Source organism: Pseudophryne corroboree, chromosome 1 (assembly GCF_028390025.1).
Source record: "Pseudophryne corroboree isolate aPseCor3 chromosome 1, aPseCor3.hap2, whole genome shotgun sequence".
In the NCBI taxonomy this organism is placed as follows: domain Eukaryota; kingdom Metazoa; phylum Chordata; class Amphibia; order Anura; family Myobatrachidae; genus Pseudophryne; species Pseudophryne corroboree.
In genome coordinates, this window is record NC_086444.1 from 138,551,320 (window position 1) to 138,570,810 (window position 19,491).

The window sequence follows — 19,491 nt, forward strand, 5'->3', positions numbered from 1 at the left end:
ATCCAAGCCTGTTAATTGTTCTTCCCAGATAGATATCTCGGGTTCTATCTGACATAGAGTTTTTCTGAGGGTACACTACAAATGCTGGGACTCTCCCCTTTCAGTGGACACTGGCAGCTTGTCTCTACTATGCCCAAAACCAGAGATATCAGCCTTCAAGTAGCTGGTCCCTGCTCCAGCTCCACATGCCTAATATGCAGTTTTATATTTTTGTTGGTGGATTTCTCTGGCTCCTGACTTCTGATCCCCAAGTCCCCAGCACCTCCTGAAAGGTGGGACTCTCTAGTTTTTTTTTATCCCACTAAATCTAAGGAATCTATTTCCAGGAACTGGAGATATCTGCAGCAAAGCAAGCTGCCCTGACCCCCGGAAAATTCTGAATATTAAGCCCACTCCACTGTCCTCCCCTCCCCTGTGTATTAAACACCCCCTACCACCCTGGAAGTCATGTACCAGGGCCCCTTCATTCAGCACAATGTCCCCTTCGACAGTTTAGTGTTCTCCTTCCTGCCCCGTTTGTGCAGTAAAGGAGTAATTAACAGAAATAATTTCTCCAGGTCCTACATGCTGAGCAAAAGATAGAACGCCCCTACCCCCCGCGGAACATCAAAGCTGCCACTGATAGCATCCCCACACCTCGACCGCTGATGGGTGGGTAGGGGCCCCAGTGCATTGCTGTGCCCAGGGGCCTACACTGCTGTTAAGACAGCTCTGACCCTGCCCTAGAGGAGCTTACAATCTATATTCCGTCACATGTTCACAACGAAGCATCCGGAAGAAAACCATGCAAGCACTGGGATAACATAAAAACTCCTCTTGTTACTTATATCCTGCACAGAGTTGTATGTAGATCCCACTAGGTCACTGTGCTTGTCACTGTTGAGGACCAACTAATAAAGCATTAAGATTAATTGCATTGATGGCTAACCTTACATTGCACTGCCGCTTTGTACAAGTAAACTGTTACCTTCCCACTCTAGTATAGCCAGCTGACGTCACTAGTCCTGCTTCTATCAATCCATTCATTCAGGGTTTCTGAGAATGGGGTGCTTTGTGGCTTAAGACAAGAAGCTACCTTATGTACGTGTCTACTATTCTCACATGCAGACCACTGGTATCAAAATACAAGTTTGTGGGCTCCCACATCTGTTGTTTTGAACATGGATTGACTTCAAAAACTACACCCAGACTACTGAGAGTCCTGAGGATTCATCCCCATGCATTAATAGGTGCTAAGTTAGTCATCAGTCTATAGTCGGTGTGCTTAACACCTCTCTCAAAAGCAACTGCATCGTTCACCTCCAGCGGGGACCCCAAAAGGTCTACAGTCAATAGGTCACCCCAAATGGTCAACATGGAAAGGTCAAAGTAGACAGTAGAAAAGGTCAGCATGGACAATGGTGACCTAATTTTGTTAATAGTTGTGTTGTTGTTTTTTTTTTTTTTTTTTTTTAACCAACCAAAAATGACCCTGCTGCACTTGCCACGATTCAGGCAAGGTTACTATTCCCAGTTGTAGTCCACGTGGATGGTAAAAGGATTACAAAGATGAGAAAAGGGGAGAGAGAAAAAAACTTCTTGTCAACCATACAGTATGTGTGTTCACCATTGTCCGATCGACCTTTTGTACCTGTCGACCTAATGAGGGTCTACCATTTGGAGTCCACTTATTGCCTGCAGACCTTTTTAATGTAGATCTGTTATCCGGATACCCCCTAATATCTTACCTGAAGCGGATATATAGTTGCCTCTCTCTTCCCCCTTGAGGCGTTACTGCTCCTCATACATATTTCATGGTTGTCTGGATAGTGTGATACAGGTTTATGTTGTGCTACGTCTTTGGTTTCAGTTTAGCAATTACTTTCCTGCGTCTGTTCGCTGCTGGAGTTTTACAATCATTTCTTGACTCTCTCCTTTTTTTTGTGATACCCCTGCTGTTCCACATGTCTCTTATTTGTGAAAAGAAAGCGGTTTAAAACCCATCAAAAATTACAGGAAATATAAACTTTGGATGGTCTCTGTAGGCCCCTCACTGTACACTGTGAGGGGCAATCTTTTTATCATCTAAGGCAGGGTATTCAACATGTGGAACTACACATCCCAGCATGCCATGCGACAGGTTTAGCATGCCCTAATGGAAAAACTGTCAGGGCATGTGTGATGTATTGTTCTAGATGAAGGCCTGCATGTTTGAACACGCCTGGTTAAGGCAATTGGCGCTACAAATGAACTGTTAGAAGTAAGAGGATGATAAGGGGTACACAGCAAAAGGAAAGAAAATGTTTCTATATCTCAACCTATTAAGTGTAAAGGTGGGTACACACTAATAGATATATCTGCAGATCAACTGATCTGCAGATATATCTATGGACGGATCGGGCAGTGTGCTGTGCATACACACTGCCCGATCCGTCGGGGACTGACGTCATGAACTGGGCGGGCGTGTACACACGCCCGCCCAGTTCAGCTGTCAATCACCGCCGGCCGCCGCAGCATATGTACGGTCGGCCGACCGCCCCGTACACACACAGCGACGCGCCAATATATCGGTAGATATATTGGCCGTCGGCTGTGCTGCGCGGCTGACGCGATACGTCTGTGAACGACAGAGTTCACAGACTTATCGGCCGTACACACTGGCCGACGGTCCCGCGATATATCGGCCGTTCAAGAGAACGGCCGATATATCGACCAGTGTGTACGGGCCTTCAGGGTCGAATTCCCTTGAGGTATTGATGTGTACATAGGTTCCCAAAGTCCCTCCTCAAGGCTCCCTAACAATCCAGGTTTTAAGCCAATCCATGGTTAAGCACAGATTGTTAAATCAGACTGAGGTACTAATTAAGTCGCCTGTGCCCAAGCATGGTTATTCTTAAAACCTGGACTGTCAGGGTGTCTTGAGTACAGAGTTTCGGAAACTCTCAATGTACATAAAACCAGGTTCTTGTAAAGAATGTTTAAATGTAAACTCTGCAATAATAAAACTAAAACATGGCTGTCTTCATTACAGATTGTGAGCCCTCACTTCTGTTTTGTCTTTTTGCTCTTTACAGATGTTTACGGAGTTACAGCAGATGCGTCAGCAGCTCCCGGACATGGAATTTGGGAGGCGGATGGCAGTGGAGCGGGAGCTGGAGAAAGTGGACGCAATTAAATTAATCAATGTCATTTTTGATGAGACGGGCCACTTTGTGCTGTATGGGACAATGCTGGGCATAAAAGTTATTAACATAGAAACCAACAGGTGAGAGGCTTTCATGGAACATTAGTGAAACTTTAACACAATGCAGGTGCTGTTTACAAATAAGTCATTAGTTATTCCACTGGTGATGGCCCCTTAAGGTGCGTACACACTAGGACGATATTGACACAATGTGCCCGATTCGGACACACCATTCACGATATCGTCCAGTGTGTATGCACTATGTCGCTGATAATGTGCGCGCTCCTGCATATCATCATCAGCCTCCTCCGTTGGACGGGTGACCTCGCCAGATAGGGCCAGCATGGCCCCTGCCCTTTGGCAAAGTCTGCCTGTAATATGTAATAATGAACGCCCTTTAACGAAAGCATATGAGAGGATTTAGCCACCTGGAACATAAAATGTGAAGGTACACTGTACTCCATACAGTGTGAGCGTATAAAGAAGTATCCTACTGGGCATTTGTCTTTAAAATACTGTTATTGTGGCCTTGGCAGCCAAAGTTACACTGCTTTACTCTTCCATGTCTTCAGCCTTTTGAAATTCCATATAGATGTGTCCTCTTGCATCTTGCCTCAATACGCGACACAGCGGGAGATGCCTGGCGTAAGTGAGCAGACTGGTCCCATGCAACTCCATTAGCGTCTGGAGTGTGTGTTTTTTTTTTTTTTTTTTTTTTTTTTTTTTTTTTTTTTTTTTTATTGTATTTGATGCAAAGCAGCCTCTAATTAAAATGTGTGGCATGCCTATTTTCTGTGTACGACTGCATCTGCATATGAAATGTTTTCTAATAAAACACTGCAGCGTAGCATTTCTTATGCAGTTACAGGCAAAGCCTTTTAATGGATAAAGATGCACGCCGCTACCAAATCACACCACGGCATGGCGTGACTAGACGGGCTGTTTAATGTGCAGGGAGGCTAGATGTAAGTGGGCACACCTGTGAGAAAGCTGTTGACTGCTCTCAATGGGGTAAATTTACTAAGGTGGGAGTTCTATTTAAGATGGGATGTTGCCCATAGCAACCAATCAGATTCCATGTATTATCTTCTAGAAGGTGCTATATAAATGAGAAGTAGAATCTGATTGGTTGCTATGGGCAACATCCCATCTTAAATAGAACTCCCATTTTAGTAAATTTACCCCATTGTATCTGTTTTCCCAGAGATTTGTTGTGGTTTCTTATATTGTGTAGCAGCCTGTAAACTGTAACATTCAGTGATCACCATGAAACAATTTTGCTATAAAATGTTCCAAATAACAGTGGGTGCAACTGCTCCCATAGTAAGCAATGTCCTGCGTTAGTACGAGCATGCCAGCTTCAATAATAATCTAGAATATATACTAGGTTGCGCTTAATACTGCATGGATACACGTTAAACACAATTTATTGCACAAATCAAGCCCCCAGTAGCAGTAACCCTGACATCTCAGCAGTATTGGTACTCGCTGGTATTCCTGCAGTAAGTTATTCTAATAAGCCACCAGTAGCACTGACATCTCAGCAGTATTAGTACAGAAGAAAGGGCCACACTTGACCACTAAGTGTCCCACGGAGCACGACATCCATCACTTTCAGCCGTCCGTTACAAGTCACCGGTGAATGATCCAGCCTGTGATTCAATCATTCCACTCTAACTTTCCTTGCATTTGGAACATTGTTACCTCCTGCCCGGCCGGGCGTTGCTCAGCAAGCTGGAGGATCTGTATGGTGGTCTGATACAGGCAACTGGTGCTGCACAGAAAGAAATGGCTTTCATCTGAATATACCGCTGACGGATGTCTCACCCATGCACAGGGTGATAACAAGCGGTTCCCTAACCATTTATCCCGTGCAGCAAGAGATCATTACGTCTCAGTGAGTAACATTAATCGGTTGGTTTATTTTGCTCCAAGGAAACATTATTTAAATCCGGATACCTTTATGGTCACAAACGCTTATTACATCAGTTTACAGGACTTCCTTTTCATTTAAACTGTCTGATATGGAATTAATGTGTGAGATTAACCCTATCTTACAGAGACGGGTTCTCCTGCATTTCAGTGTCCCTTTCACTTATTAATACACTTTATGTGTGAATTATAAGGTATAATACCTCAGTTATATGCTCTGTGTAGTGTTGTGTTTTTTAATCAGTTTGTCATTGGTTTTATGTTAATAAATTGTGTTTTTATCAACATCATTGGTATTGTGCGCCTACTTGGTGATTTTGTTTTAGTTGTTTTACTTTCAGGAGGCCGGCTACCTCCTTACCAAGTGGCTGCCATTATCAGTGCTATATTTGCACGACCCTGTTCAGCGCCTAAAAACCTTTTTTTCGTCAGTATTAGTACTCGCTGGTACTCCTGCAGTAAGTTATTCTAATAAGCCACCAGTAGCAGTAACCCTGACATCTCAGCAGTATTAGTACTCGCTGGTATTCCTGCAGTAAGTTATTCTAATAAGCCACCAGTAGCAGTAACCCTGACATCTCGGCAGTATTAGTACTCGCTGGTATTCCTGCAGTAAGTTATTCTAATAAGCCCCCAGTAGCAGTAACCCTGACATCTCAGCAGTATTAGTACTCGCTGGTATTCCTAGAGTAAGTTATTCTAATAAGCCACCAGTAGCAGTAACCCTGACATCTCAGCAGTATTAGTACTCGCTGGTATTCCTGCAGTAAGTTATTCTAATAAGCCACCAGTAGCAGTAACCCTGACATCTCAGCAGTATTAGTACTCGCTGGTATTCCTGCAGTAAGTTATTCTAATAAGCCACCAGTAGCAGTAACCCTGACATCTCAGCAGTATTAGTACTCGCTGGTATTCCTAGAGTAAGTTATTCTAATAAGCCCCCAGTAGCAGTAACCCTGACATCTCAGCAGTATTAGTACTCGCTGGTATTCCTAGAGTAAGTTATTCTAATAAGCCCCCAGTAGCAGTAACCCTGACATCTCAGCAGTATTAGTACTCGCTGGTATTCCTAGAGTAAGTTATTCTAATAAGCCCCCAGTAGCAGTAACCCTGACATCTCAGCAGTATTAGTACTCGCTGGTATTCCTGCAGTAAGTTATTCTAATAAGCCACCAGTAGCAGTAACCCTGACATCTCAGCAGTATTAGTACTCGCTGGTATTCCTAGAGTAAGTTATTCTAATAAGCCCCCAGTAGCAGTAACCCTGACATCTCAGCAGTATTAGTACTCGCTGGTATTCCTAGAGTAAGTTATTCTAATAAGCCCCCAGTAGCAGTAACCCTGACATCTCAGCAGTATTAGTACTCGCTGGTATTCCTAGAGTAAGTTATTCTAATAAGCCCCCAGTAGCAGTAACCCTGACATCTCAGCAGTATTAGTACTCGCTGGTATTCCTGCAGTAAGTTATTCTAATAAGCCCCCAGTAGCAGTAACCCTGACATCTCAGCAGTATTAGTACTCGCTGGTATTCCTGCAGTAAGTTATTCTAATAAGCCACCAGTAGCAGTAACCCTGACATCTCAGCAGTATTAGTACTCGCTGGTATTCCTGCAGTAAGTTATTCTAATAAGCCACCAGTAGCAGTAACCCTGACATCTCAGCAGTATTAGTACTCGCTGGTATTCCTAGAGTAAGTTATTCTAATAAGCCCCCAGTAGCAGTAACCCTGACATCTCAGCAGTATTAGTACTCGCTGGTATTCCTAGAGTAAGTTATTCTAATAAGCCCCCAGTAGCAGTAACCCTGACATCTCAGCAGTATTAGTACTCGCTGGTATTCCTAGAGTAAGTTATTCTAATAAGCCCCCAGTAGCAGTAACCCTGACATCTCAGCAGTATTAGTACTCGCTGGTATTCCTAGAGTAAGTTATTCTAATAAGCCACCAGTAGCAGTAACCCTGACATCTCAGCAGTATTAGTACTCGCTGGTATTCCTGCAGTAAGTTATTCTAATAAGCCACCAGTAGCAGTAACCCTGACATCTCAGCAGTATTAGTACTCGCTGGTATTCCTGCAGTAAGTTATTCTAATAAGCCCCCAGTAGCAGTAACCCTGACATCTCAGCAGTATTAGTACTCGCTGGTATTCCTAGAGTAAGTTATTCTAATAAGCCACCAGTAGCACTGACATCTCAGCAGTATTAGTACTCGCTGGTATTCCTAGAGTAAGTTATTCTAATAAGCCCCCAGTAGCAGTAACCCTGACATCTCAGCAGTATTAGTACTCGCTGGTATTCCTAGAGTAAGTTATTCTAATAAGCCACCAGTAGCACTGACATCTCAGCAGTATTAGTACTCGCTGGTATTCCTGCAGTAAGTTATTCTAATAAGCCACCAGTAGCAGTAACACTGACATCTCAGCAGTATTAGTACTCGCTGGTATTCATAGAAACATAGAAACATAGAATTTGTCGGCAGATAAGAACCACTTGGCCCATCTAGTCTGCCCCTTTTTTTTTTTTTTTATATATTATTTTTTTTTATCACTAACCTTATTTGATCCTTATTTCTTTGTAAGGATATCCTTATGTCTATCCCATGCATGTTTAAATTGCTCTACTGTCTTAGCCTCTACCACCTCTGATGGGAGGCTATTCCACTTGTCCACTACCCTTTCTGTGAAATAATTTTTCCGCAAATTTCCCCTGAACCTCCCCCCCTCCAGTCTCAGTGCATTCCTGCAGTAAGTTATTCTAATAAGCCACCAGTAGCAGTAACCCTGACATCTCAGCAGTATTAGTACTCGCTGGTATTCCTGCAGTAAGTTATTCTAATAAGCCCCCAGTAGCAGTAACCCTGACATCTCAGCAGTATTAGTACTCGCTGGTATTCCTAGAGTAAGTTATTCTAATAAGCCCCCAGTAGCAGTAACCCTGACATCTCAGCAGTATTAGTACTCGCTGGTATTCCTAGAGTAAGTTATTCTAATAAGCCCCCAGTAGCACTGACATCTCAGCAGTATTAGTACTCGCTGGTATTCCTGCAGTAAGTTATTCTAATAAGCCACCAGTAGCACTGACATCTCAGCAGTATTAGTACTCGCTGGTATTCCTAGAGTAAGTTATTCTAATAAGCCCCCAGTAGCAGTAACCCTGACATCTCAGCAGTATTAGTACTCGCTGGTATTCCTAGAGTAAGTTATTCTAATAAGCCACCAGTAGCACTGACATCTCAGCAGTATTAGTACTCGCTGGTATTCCTGCAGTAAGTTATTCTAATAAGCCACCAGTAGCAGTAACCCTGACATCTCAGCAGTATTAGTACTCGCTGGTATTCCTGCAGTAAGTTATTCTAATAAGCCCCCAGTAGCAGTAACCCTGACATCTCAGCAGTATTAGTACTCGCTGGTATTCCTAGAGTAAGTTATTCTAATAAGCCCCCAGTAGCAGTAACCCTGACATCTCAGCAGTATTAGTACTCGCTGGTATTCCTAGAGTAAGTTATTCTAATAAGCCCCCAGTAGCAGTAACCCTGACATCTCAGCAGTATTAGTACTCGCTGGTATTCCTAGAGTAAGTTATTCTAATAAGCCCCCAGTAGCACTGACATCTCAGCAGTATTAGTACTCGCTGGTATTCCTGCAGTAAGTTATTCTAATAAGCCACCAGTAGCACTGACATCTCGGCAGTATTAGTACTCGCTGGTATTCCTAGAGTAAGTTATTCTAATAAGCCCCCAGTAGCAGTAACCCTGACATCTCAGCAGTATTAGTACTCGCTGGTATTCCTAGAGTAAGTTATTCTAATAAGCCACCAGTAGCACTGACATCTCAGCAGTATTAGTACTCGCTGGTACTCCTACAGTAAGTTATTCTAATAAGCCACCAGTAGCAGTAACACTGACATCTCAGCAGTATTAGTACTCGCTGGTATACCTGCTGTACGTTATGCTAATAAGTCATCAGTAATATTAGTGTCCAACATGTCAGCAGCGCTAACGCCCAGTAATATGCCAGCAATGACAGTAATGAAAAGAAATAAGCTGCAAGTAGTAACACAATTATATGTAGCCTAATAAAGTCAGCAGGTGGTAATGCCCAATTATATGGCTATCAGTATTTATGCAGCTGCTGACTGTCAGCTACTTCTCCCTCACTACCCCAGCTGCCTGACCCACAGCGCCTCACTTGGTCGCAGATTGGGTTTCTGGGTTGTTTATGGATGCACCTTTTGGCCAGCTGTGAGTCTTGGGTGCTATAATGTGTTGATCTATACGCCGCTATCTAAATCAGTTGACAACCTGTGGCTCTAGATCAGTGTTTTTCAACCACTGTGCCGTGGTACACTAGTGTGCCCTGAGCAGTCTCCAGGTGTGCCGCCATAGAAGCACAGCGAGGCCCGTCAGTGTTTTGCCGCTACTGAGGCCCTGGAACGATCAATACTGCTGGGTTTAGTGGCTGCAGAGCCAGTTCTTATTTAGGGCGCGGGCAGTGTTGGGCTCTTCTGGCTTTCTCAGATGTGGCTCAGGCGTTACCTATGGAGAAGCTGCGACATGACATCCTAGGACACGCAACTGCACCATGCATCACCATTATATATGAATGTGCCTTGGCAATATTTAAAGCTTGTTCAGTGTGCCGCGAGTTGTAAAAGGTTGAAAATCTCTGCGCTACAGTGTCATCACCATGTTCTAAAAATGCCAAAAGACGTGTATTGGTGGAGGGGCTGCTGGAGGGGCCCGGCAGATGCCCCAGTTTACTACCCCTCCCCAGTATGCCTGTGCTGTAGCCAGTGGCAGTGGTGCCATGTTCCCTGTGATCTCTTCGGGAAGATGGCGCTGCACATAGAAAGCAAAGACTCTGGCACTGTGCCTGATTGGCTGCTGGTCTGTGAGCTCTGATTGGCTGACGAACCGGCATCTGATTTAAAGTATGCGCGCCACAGCAGACTGAAATTAGGAGCAGGAGAGGCGCGCTGCGCTCTGCTGCCCTCTCTGCAAGCAAGGTGGTCGGGCCGCAAAAGGATGCGGTAGGGGCCGCGAGTTTGACACCCCTCTCCTAGAGTATCAGAATTTGTGTCACGGCACCCCTAGACCAAAGTTTCTTAGTGAGAAATTCAGAAAACAATATAAAATGAAGTAAATTGTGTTTATAATATTCCAACAACGTTGGTGGTAGCTAACACCACCTCCCGGCGCTATTAATATCAATTTAAAAATCAATTAAATACCATTCTCCCAGCTGCAAATGCTTAGAGACTGGTTTATCGTTTCAAGCAATTAAAATAGAAGATACAAAGAAAAGCACTGCGCTTAGGATGTAACTATACAGTTATAATACAATCAGTGTAACAAACTGCACAAATATGAATAGGAGACCTCTGCTCTGAACAAACATACAATAGGTTTTATTAAAAAAACACCTACACATGACATGTCTCTGGCTAATTTAAAATAACACAATAATACACAAATAGTTCAGCTGCTAAAATAACTGGTGAGTAGAATTAAGTGGAGACAATATATCAACCACTTTGTATTTGTTGTTAGTAATGGACACTTGTAGCAATCAGAAAAGTTAAAGAAACATTTGAATGTCCATGGGCTTGATACTGAAACATAGTCTCTACTGCTGTATAACTGAAACAAAGCCGGCGTCCCGGCTACGATAGATAGTTAATGACCGTGTTAGTCTTACCCTCACTGGGCGGTATGAAATATCCTCTGTTTGCGATGAATGAGATCCCCATTTAAAGCGTGACCTCTGTCTCACTCCAAATGCTGCTAGTGCTAGCGTCTTTCCCGCTGCTAGTGGTGGTCAGTGGACGCTCCGTAGACTCTCTTCTTTCTCCAGTGGTGAGGACATCACCGCTCCGGTTCGGGAGAGCACACTGGCAGGAGGAAGTGGTATGAATGAGTGTAGTTAACGCTGCTCGTAGATTTCCGCGGTCACCGTAGCAGTCACAAGTACAGCGTTTTTTGTATGGCCCACGGCACATCCGATGCAGGGGATTTAGATGGCTGTCTTTATAATATGTCATCCTTAGGTTCAGTTATGTGATGAAGGACTGGTTTTGCCAATTAAATTCAGTTTAAACAATTTGAATTGGTCGTGGACCACATGTACGGCACCACTGCAAGGCCCCGCTTACCCTCACCCTACCTTTCCAGAGGCCCCTCAGGGTGTCACGGCAGCCAGTTTGGAAACTATTGCCATAAAATAAACTTATTTTTTTAATTTTTTACTACATGTAATACACCGTAGATCTCAGTTCCTATAAGGTTTAAAATCCTTGTATACAGTAAACTACACATATTTGAAAATCCTACACCAGGCACAAGTAATCATTCAGATGCGTTGGGTATGGTTGACCGGTGGCCGGGATTCTGGCGGTGAGCATACCAATGTCGGGATCCCGCCCACCAGAATGCCGGCAGGGGGGGCATGCGAAACAAAGCCCCTTGCTGTGGGCTCGGTGGCTTGCTGCGCTCGCCACAGGTTCTATTCCCACTCTATGGTTGTCATGGACACCAACTAGTGAGAATAGTCCTCGGCCCCCTGCCGGCATTCTGGTGGCCAGGATCCCGGTGGCGGTATGCTGACCGCCGGGATGGTGACTACATCCCATTTAGATGACTGTGGGAGTTTTATCATTATTATCCTATTTGTATGTAAAAAGTGTTGAAAGGGGAGAGCGCTACTGCGCAGATTCCATACTGTTCCTTCAGGGAGGCTTCACTCCCTGTACCAAGATGGCTGCTGACCTAAATACTGCACATAAGTGCGGCGCCTTCTTGTCAGTGTCTTAGAGTATCACAATGGGAGACAGTTGTTTCTTTTTCATCCACTTAGGGTCACTGGAGTACTCTTGGGATATGGACGGTGCGTAGCAAAGGAAGGCACATTTAAATATTTAAATGAGCAACCCTCCACTTCCCTCCTCCATACTCCCAGGATCCTCAGTGTTTTTATGTGCCTCAAGGAAGCACATCATGAGCTGAAAGCTCACGTTTGATTTTACTATTTACAACTTTCATTTTTGATTGATTTTACAGACAATACCTTCCCCACTTACTAAGAAGTGTGGGTCCGGAATTGTACTGCCTCCAGCCGCTGCTGACACGTGGGCGCTTGCAGGAGAAGCACGGCCGTGTCAGCCAGGCAGCATGCGGTCCCTTCCCCACTTACAGAGAAGTGAGGGTCCGGGACTGAGTGGCCATCTCCTCCACATGTACACGCTGGGTGGAGGAGATTTCAGAGGAGTCATAATTTTTTCTAACAGGCGCTTTCAGCGCTGCTGCCGCAAGATGAGGGAGAGACTGCATGCGGTTAGCTTCCGCAAGGTTAGTGCACTCCCCCAGTACTGCACGCTCCCAGACGCACAGCAGGTGCTGGGAGCGTGGTCTTCCGCCGCTGGCCGCCCGCTCCATGTTCCCCGCTGGCCGCCGCTACAGATGCCCCGCTGGCCGCCGCTACATACACCCTGCTGGCCGCCCGCTCCATGTTCCCAGCTGGCCGCCGCTACAGACACCCCGCTAGCCGCCCGATGCCTGCCTCCCTGCCGCCCGGCGCTCAGGCCGCACGTCATTCTCAGCGGGAGCACTCTGATCACAGTGCGCTCCCGCTGCCCGCTATTCAGCCCAGCCACGGACAGACAGGCTGCCGCCGCTGGGCTTCAGCATCCGTCCCCTGCTGCTCTCCGGCTCCCCTCCGCTAGCTATGTCAGTGGGAGAGGGGAGAGCACTACGGCTGCACAGGGGGAGATCGCGGGACACAGGGGGGAGATGATTATATCCGCAGGTATGCCAGATCCCGATTGCAGGCATATGTTATGAATAATATGCATATGTTATATCTAATGTATGCATGGTAATTTATTACACATATTGTAGTATGTCAAATATACGTAGGGAGTATATTACATATGTATATATAGGCGGTAATATGTAATGTATGCCTGATCTGTTGTGACTAACATTACTGTAAATTGGAAATTGATTTCTATTGTTTCTTGTTCTTATGCTTAACATATGGTGAAAGCACATGGCACTAAGCACATGGCTGGACACCATTTTAACTCAATTTCCTGTTTCTTTGTCAGGAATTTTTTCTGCTGTCCTACAACACTTCCCCACTAGAGGAGCAGGGGTGGTGTTCGGAATTTTCTGTCACAAGAAAGTGTGCAGCAATACTTTTCTAGTTTATGTGCACGTTACTTATCTAAGGGTCCACGTGCACAGTGGGAATACCAGTCCGCATCCGGATATATATCCTAATCCTATTTGAGCGGCTACATCTAACTGTTTATAACGTAGTCACATGCTCATCTGGAGGGTCATGTATTCTCTGTGAGAGCGCTGCCGAATATGTGTGCGCTATATGAATAACTGATAATAAATAATAAATAAACAGTACCCATCAGAGGGCGCATGCTAACATCGGCTGTGTGGTACAAAAAGATTCAATGCCAGACGCAAGGTTCTGAGTTTTAATGCCACTAAGAAACCTAGTTCAGATGCAAGCGTTCCTATAGGATAGAACGCAGCGAGCGCCTGTGTGGATGTGTGTGTTCATAGTTCTAATTCTATTATTAAGCATTCACTATACCAGAGTCTATGACAGCATTTATTGGTGTCAAACTGTCCAGGTCCCACCTGCATCTACACTTAATAACTAGTCAGTGTGGACATTCCACCTATGCTAAAGGCAATGTTTATGCTGTAGTTGGGGTTTGGGTTACCGACATTATAGTCGCAGACGTAGTTAATAGCCAGTTCTGGCCTCAGAACAGTTTAGACGGCTTGTTACTCACATTGGTATATCGCCTGAGAATTTACGCATGTCTGCTATAGCTGTCAGCCATGTTAGTTCTCGTAGTCCATCATCACTCTTTGTGGTTGACAGACGCTTTACGTGGCCTTACACGAAAATGTGTTATTTACTCCTAAATTAGAAAATTTCAGTTCTCACGCTCCGGCGTGAGAGTCTATTTACAGCCATTGCCACACCAGTTCTTACAAATAAAACTGCACCAGGGTTCAAATCTTTTAAACCTCAGTCTTTTCCAGTTGTTCTACAACACACGACACGACTACACGTGGTCGAGAAGGTGGTTTAACCGTCGTTCAGACACAACGGCTGCTGCCAAGCCAATGGCATGGCAAGGTTTTTTAATTGTCTTGTTTCTTTTGTGCAAGCAATTCTTCGGATGTCTCATTCGACATTATTACTGAAATCCACAGATCTGCGGTTACAGATCTGCGGTTACATAATTAGTGTTCAATCACACATAGAGTTCCATTGTCTACCACCTTGGCTGTGGTTTGTCAAGGCTAGATCCAAAACTAGCCGGCCTGTGTCAGAAGACAAAAAGGCAGTTCTGTAGACCGCAATTCAGTGTCTCCTAGATTCAAGGTTATTACAATTTTTTTTGTAGTACCGCACCCGGCCGACTGTTATATACCAAAAGTGGCTCAATCAGTGGAATTCATGCGGTCAGTGATTGCAGGTTTACAACCACTGAAATCATATTATCCCTAGAAGTCAAGAATGCGTTTTTGCGTGTTCAAAATTTTGCCACTACATCTGGCATACTTAGACGTTGGCAGTCCATCATTCAAACTCTCCTGTTTGGTTTCTCATCAGCGCCTCGGGTTGTCACAGGGGTGATGTCTGGGATAAGTTATTCTCAGATCCCGGCTGGTGATAATGGTTCTGTGCTTAGATAACCTTCTCATCACAGCTCTAGTTCAACAAATACTCCTTCACAATGAACTAGTTCAACACGGTGGAATTGTCAGATTCAAGAAATCACTTATGAATTCGTCTCAATCACTTCAATTCCTAGGAATGATTCTCGATAGGGTAGATCAAAGAAATTACCTACCAAAACATAAAGTACAGAGTATTCGTCATCTAATACAATTCGTGCTCAAGCCACGCACAGTCTCGGTACATTTGTGCATTCGCCTCTTAGGCACAAGGGTGACGGCTTTCGAAGCGATTCAGTTCGGAAGATTTCACTCACGTCCTTTTCAACTGGAGGTGCTCGCACAGTGGTTGGGCTCGCATCTGCAGATTCACCACAGGGTGAGGTTGTCGCCACGGGCCAGAGTATCTCTAATCTGGTGGCTCAAAGTACACAATCTAACCGCAGGAAAACAATTCAGCGCCTGTAATTGGATAATTCTAATGACGGACTCTAGACTTAGAGGTTGGGGAGCTGTAGTTCAAAATTATCAGCTCCAGAGTCTCTGGGCGGATCACGAAAGATTGCTGTCTATAAATGTCCTGAAACTACGGGCAATTTACAATGCGCTCCGACAAGCAGTGCACATGCTTCGGTCTCAGTCTGTCCAGGTGCAGTCAGACACCGCGACGGCGGTCGGATACAACAAACAAGGAGGAACGAGAAGCCGCATGGCAATGCGGAAAGTAGCTCGAATCCTCATTTGGCCCGAGCATCACCAAGTGATATTGTCGGCAGTGTTCATTCCGGCAGTGGGCAACTGGGAGGCGGATTATCTCAGCCGTCGGGATTTTCATCCAGGAGAATGGGTATTAAATCCAAAGGTGTTTCACATGTTGTTCCAGAGGTGGGGTTACCCTCAAGTGGACCTGATGGCATCTCGCCACAATCGCCAAACGCCCAGTATGTGTCCAGAACGCAAGATCCAACGGCAGTGGCGGCGGATGCTCACAATCGCGTGGCTGTACAGCCTCGTGTATCTATTTCCACCGTTTCCGCTCCTCCCCTTTGTTGCTAAAACGGATCACAAGAAAGTCCGCCACAGTCATACTAGTAGCGCCTCATTGGTCTCTGAGAGCTTGGTTCTCGGATCTCCGCGGGCTACTCGCAGACGATCCTTGTCCGGACCTGTTACAACAGGGTCCGTTCCTTTACCCCGAGTTAGCACGGCGGCGTTTAACGGGGTGGCTATTGAGACCGCACTCTTAAGGAAAGAGGGCATTCCAAAAAAAAAAAAAACATTTTTATACCAACCATGTTACGAGCTAGGAAGCCGGTTACGGCAGCTCATTATTACAGAATATGGCGTGCCTATATAGGTTGGTGTGAAGCTCGGAAGTTTCCGACATCATCTTTCAAGTTATTCCGTCTTTTGTTATTTCTACAGACAGGGTTAGATGGAGGACTGCGTTTATCTACACTAAAGGTGCAGGTATCTGCTTGTCAATTTAATTTCAAAAACGTTTGGCTCTATTGCCGTCTGTACACACTTTTCTGCAAGGTGTCCTCAGAGTACAGCCTCCATTCATTCCACCTACAGCGCCATGGGACTTGAAGCTGGTTTTAGATTTCTTACAGTCTTCATATTTTGAACCCTTACAACAAGTGAATATTAAGTTTTTCACTTGGAAAACTATTTTTCTTCTAGCCCTAGCTTCGGAAAGTCGTGTTTCAACTTTGGGTGCCTTGTCATGCAAGCCACCGTATTTAATGTTTCATGATGACAGAGCGGATCTGCGGACGAATCCCGCTTTCTTGCCAAAGGTAGTGTCATCTTTTCACATCAATTAACCAATAGTAGTTCAATCAACCAATAGTAGGTCCTGTGTTAACAGGAAATTCTGAAACTTTGGTTGTGGTACGCGCATTACGCGTTTATGTATCCCGAACGTCTACATTTCGTAAGACGAATACGTTGATGCGGCCAAGGATGGGTTGGCCAGCTTCTAAGCAGATCTTATCCATATAGATTAAACTGACCATACGTCAAGCTTACCTTCATGCTAGGTTACAGCTGCTTCCATTAGTAACAGCTCATTCCACACGTTCTGTGGGAACTTCATGGGCAGCTGGTCGTGGGGCTTCTACGACGCAGTTTTGCCGTGCAGCTACATGGTCAGCAGTGCACACGTTGGTGCGCTTTTACAAGTTTGATACGTTGCGGCATCAGCTTCTAGCTTTGGCCGCCTAGTGTTACAGGTGCCAAACAGCTCTCCCGCCCACGGGGGAAGCTTTGGTACGTCCCAAGAGTACTCCAGTGACCCCTAGTGGATGAAAAAGAAAATAGGATTTTGGTACTTACCAGGTAAATCCTTTTCTTTGAATCCATAGGGGGCACTGGACGCCCACCCAGAGCAGTTTTACCTGGTTTGTGGTAAGTTCAGGGGATCTTATGGTAACACATTCTCACCGACTGGTTTAAACTTTCAAGTTCTATCGGTTATAGTGTCAACTGTTTAGTTGTCCGTAACGTTATGTGTCAACTTTATTGTTGTCCGTTATTTTATAATATAAGTAATTCTCCATTGTTCACTTCTCTGTCGCTCCTATTCGGCTCAGTAAAAAACACTGAGGATCCTGGGAGTATGGAGGAGGGAAGTGGAGGGTTGCTCATTTAAATGTGCCTTCCTTTGCTACGCACCGTCCATATCCCAAGAGTACTCCAGTGCCCCCTATGGATTCAAAGAAAAGGATTTACCTGGTAAGTACCAAAATCCTATTTTTTCACTTAACTCCTCAGAGACCTGAGATTATCAGAGATCCACAACACTTCCAGTGATCCTGCACTGCTACCTGTTGCATACACTCATCAGCTGGGGAGCCGAATGACACCTCTCTCGTGTCAACCTCCGCTCAGTGAGAACCAGTGTGTAATAGTGATTGTGGTATTCATATAAATATTTTATGCAGTTCACAATATGAGCTTACCATCTTCGGAGTGCTGGAGAATTATTATACAGTATATTTTTTTGCTCAGATTTTTTATTTTTTTTATTATTATTATTTCAAAATGTAACTGGACCCTCTTTTGTTATTTTCTCCTCAGCTCACTTTAAAATAGTTATAAAGGAGAAAATTATCTGAAAGCAATTATAGAGTTAGACCATTTTCCTTACAGTGTAAGCTGCAAACTAGGAGGTCGATTCAATTCAGCAACTTATGAATAGCGCCGGGAATTAGCTCCCAACGCTATTCAATTCAGCTCCAGTTAAGTCGGCGATGGCCCGTTCTCGCCGACTAAACAGGTTGAATTGTCGGGAGAATCAGCCTCGCGCCGGTCGGTTTCTTCTCTCATCCCCCGGGGATGAGAGAAGAATTCCCGACAATTGCGGGTAACTAGCAGCTGAATTGAATAGCGTCGGGAGCTAATTCCCGGCGCTATTCATAAGTTGCCGAATTGAATCGACCCCTAGGTGTCCTGTTAGTTTACATTTGGATGTAAGCCATTTTTATGACACGCCTCTCAAATGTAGCAGTACACGTCCGCACTGATAGGTGTTACTTTCACATCTCCCTGAAATGCTTTTTCAAAAGTAGGTAAGTATGCTTTAAGTCAAGTTCTGTTGTATAAGTCATAGGTGCAGTCACACATAGAGGATTTCATTAGGAACATTATAGGCCCATCTAGACAGCGCTCTTCAAATATCTCCAATGGTCCATTTGCAGCCGCTTGTGGATGTTAACTAACGGCACTGTCCCAGTAGGTGTGAGATTTTGTTTTTATCCAATACTATTCTATCCCCAAGGTCATAAGTCATATATTATAATAGTCATGTTAAAAGTCTGCTGACGATTCTAACTAAGCTGCTCTTATCTTTGTCCAGTCACTAACCTTCTACCAGTGTGCTATGCCGTGCCAGGCCTCTGAAAGCATATGCAAGAGACAGCAACAGCACAGCCCTGATACAGGCAGTTGCCATTATGACATCACAGCATGAACTCACACACCCCACCAGACCGGCTAAGACTGGTTATTTCTGGTTTGAGGCCCTTGTCCTTTACATGACTGACCTAAGAGAAATGTGATTTCACTTATTATTTAAAACTATTACATGAGAAAATTTTATTACTACGATTTACCCACTGTTTTGCTCGCTTAGTGGCATCTAATATTGTGATGTATATTTTATATTGTACACATAGGGCCTGATTCAGGTTGGATTGCAATCGCAATAAGCGATCAAACGGCAAAAATTGCTAAGAGGATGCGGGCTCATGCGCAGGTCCTGTCATGCGCACGCTCCCACATTTTCTGCGGCGCCCCAAATGCAATCGCCTCTGCCTGTCAATGAGGCAGAGACGGGCGGTGGGGGCGGCAATTCTCCATTTCCAAGTAGAGAGGGGTTGTTGCGGGGACGAGGCTTCAAAATGGGGGCGGCAACTGAGAAAAGGGGTGTAGTCGGGGCGGCTGTGTGACGTCGCACACAGCCGCTGCGATCACAAAAGTGGCGGCGGGCCTCCTGCGGACGCCTGATACGCGGGGCGGACTACAGGCAGAGACGGGGGCGGCAATGCTCCATTTCCAAGGAGGAGATGGAGCATTGCGGGGACGAGGCTTCAAAACGGGCGGCAACGGAGAAGCGGGGCGTAGTAAGGGCGGCTGGGTGACATCACCCGCAGCCGATGCGATCACAAAAATGGCTGCAGGCCTC

General features: G+C 45.1%; 1 protein-coding gene and 1 long non-coding RNA gene across 2 annotated transcripts in view; one reads left to right on the forward strand and one right to left on the reverse strand.

Moving 5' to 3' along the window:
* PPWD1 (peptidylprolyl isomerase domain and WD repeat containing 1) overlaps positions 1-19,491 on the forward strand; it is a 90,566-nt gene that overhangs the window by 44,912 nt on the left and 26,163 nt on the right. The window contains exon 6 of the mRNA XM_063963164.1: positions 3,054-3,244. Within this exon, the coding sequence (XP_063819234.1) occupies positions 3,054-3,244 (191 nt within the window). The remainder of the gene's footprint in view (positions 1-3,053; positions 3,245-19,491) is intronic.
* LOC135057289 (uncharacterized) lies at positions 1,734-18,704 on the reverse strand. Its single transcript, XR_010244129.1, has 3 exons — positions 18,672-18,704; positions 10,789-10,981; positions 1,734-1,949 (listed from the first exon to the last, which is right to left on the reverse strand). It is a non-coding gene; the product is annotated as an uncharacterized LOC135057289 (long non-coding RNA).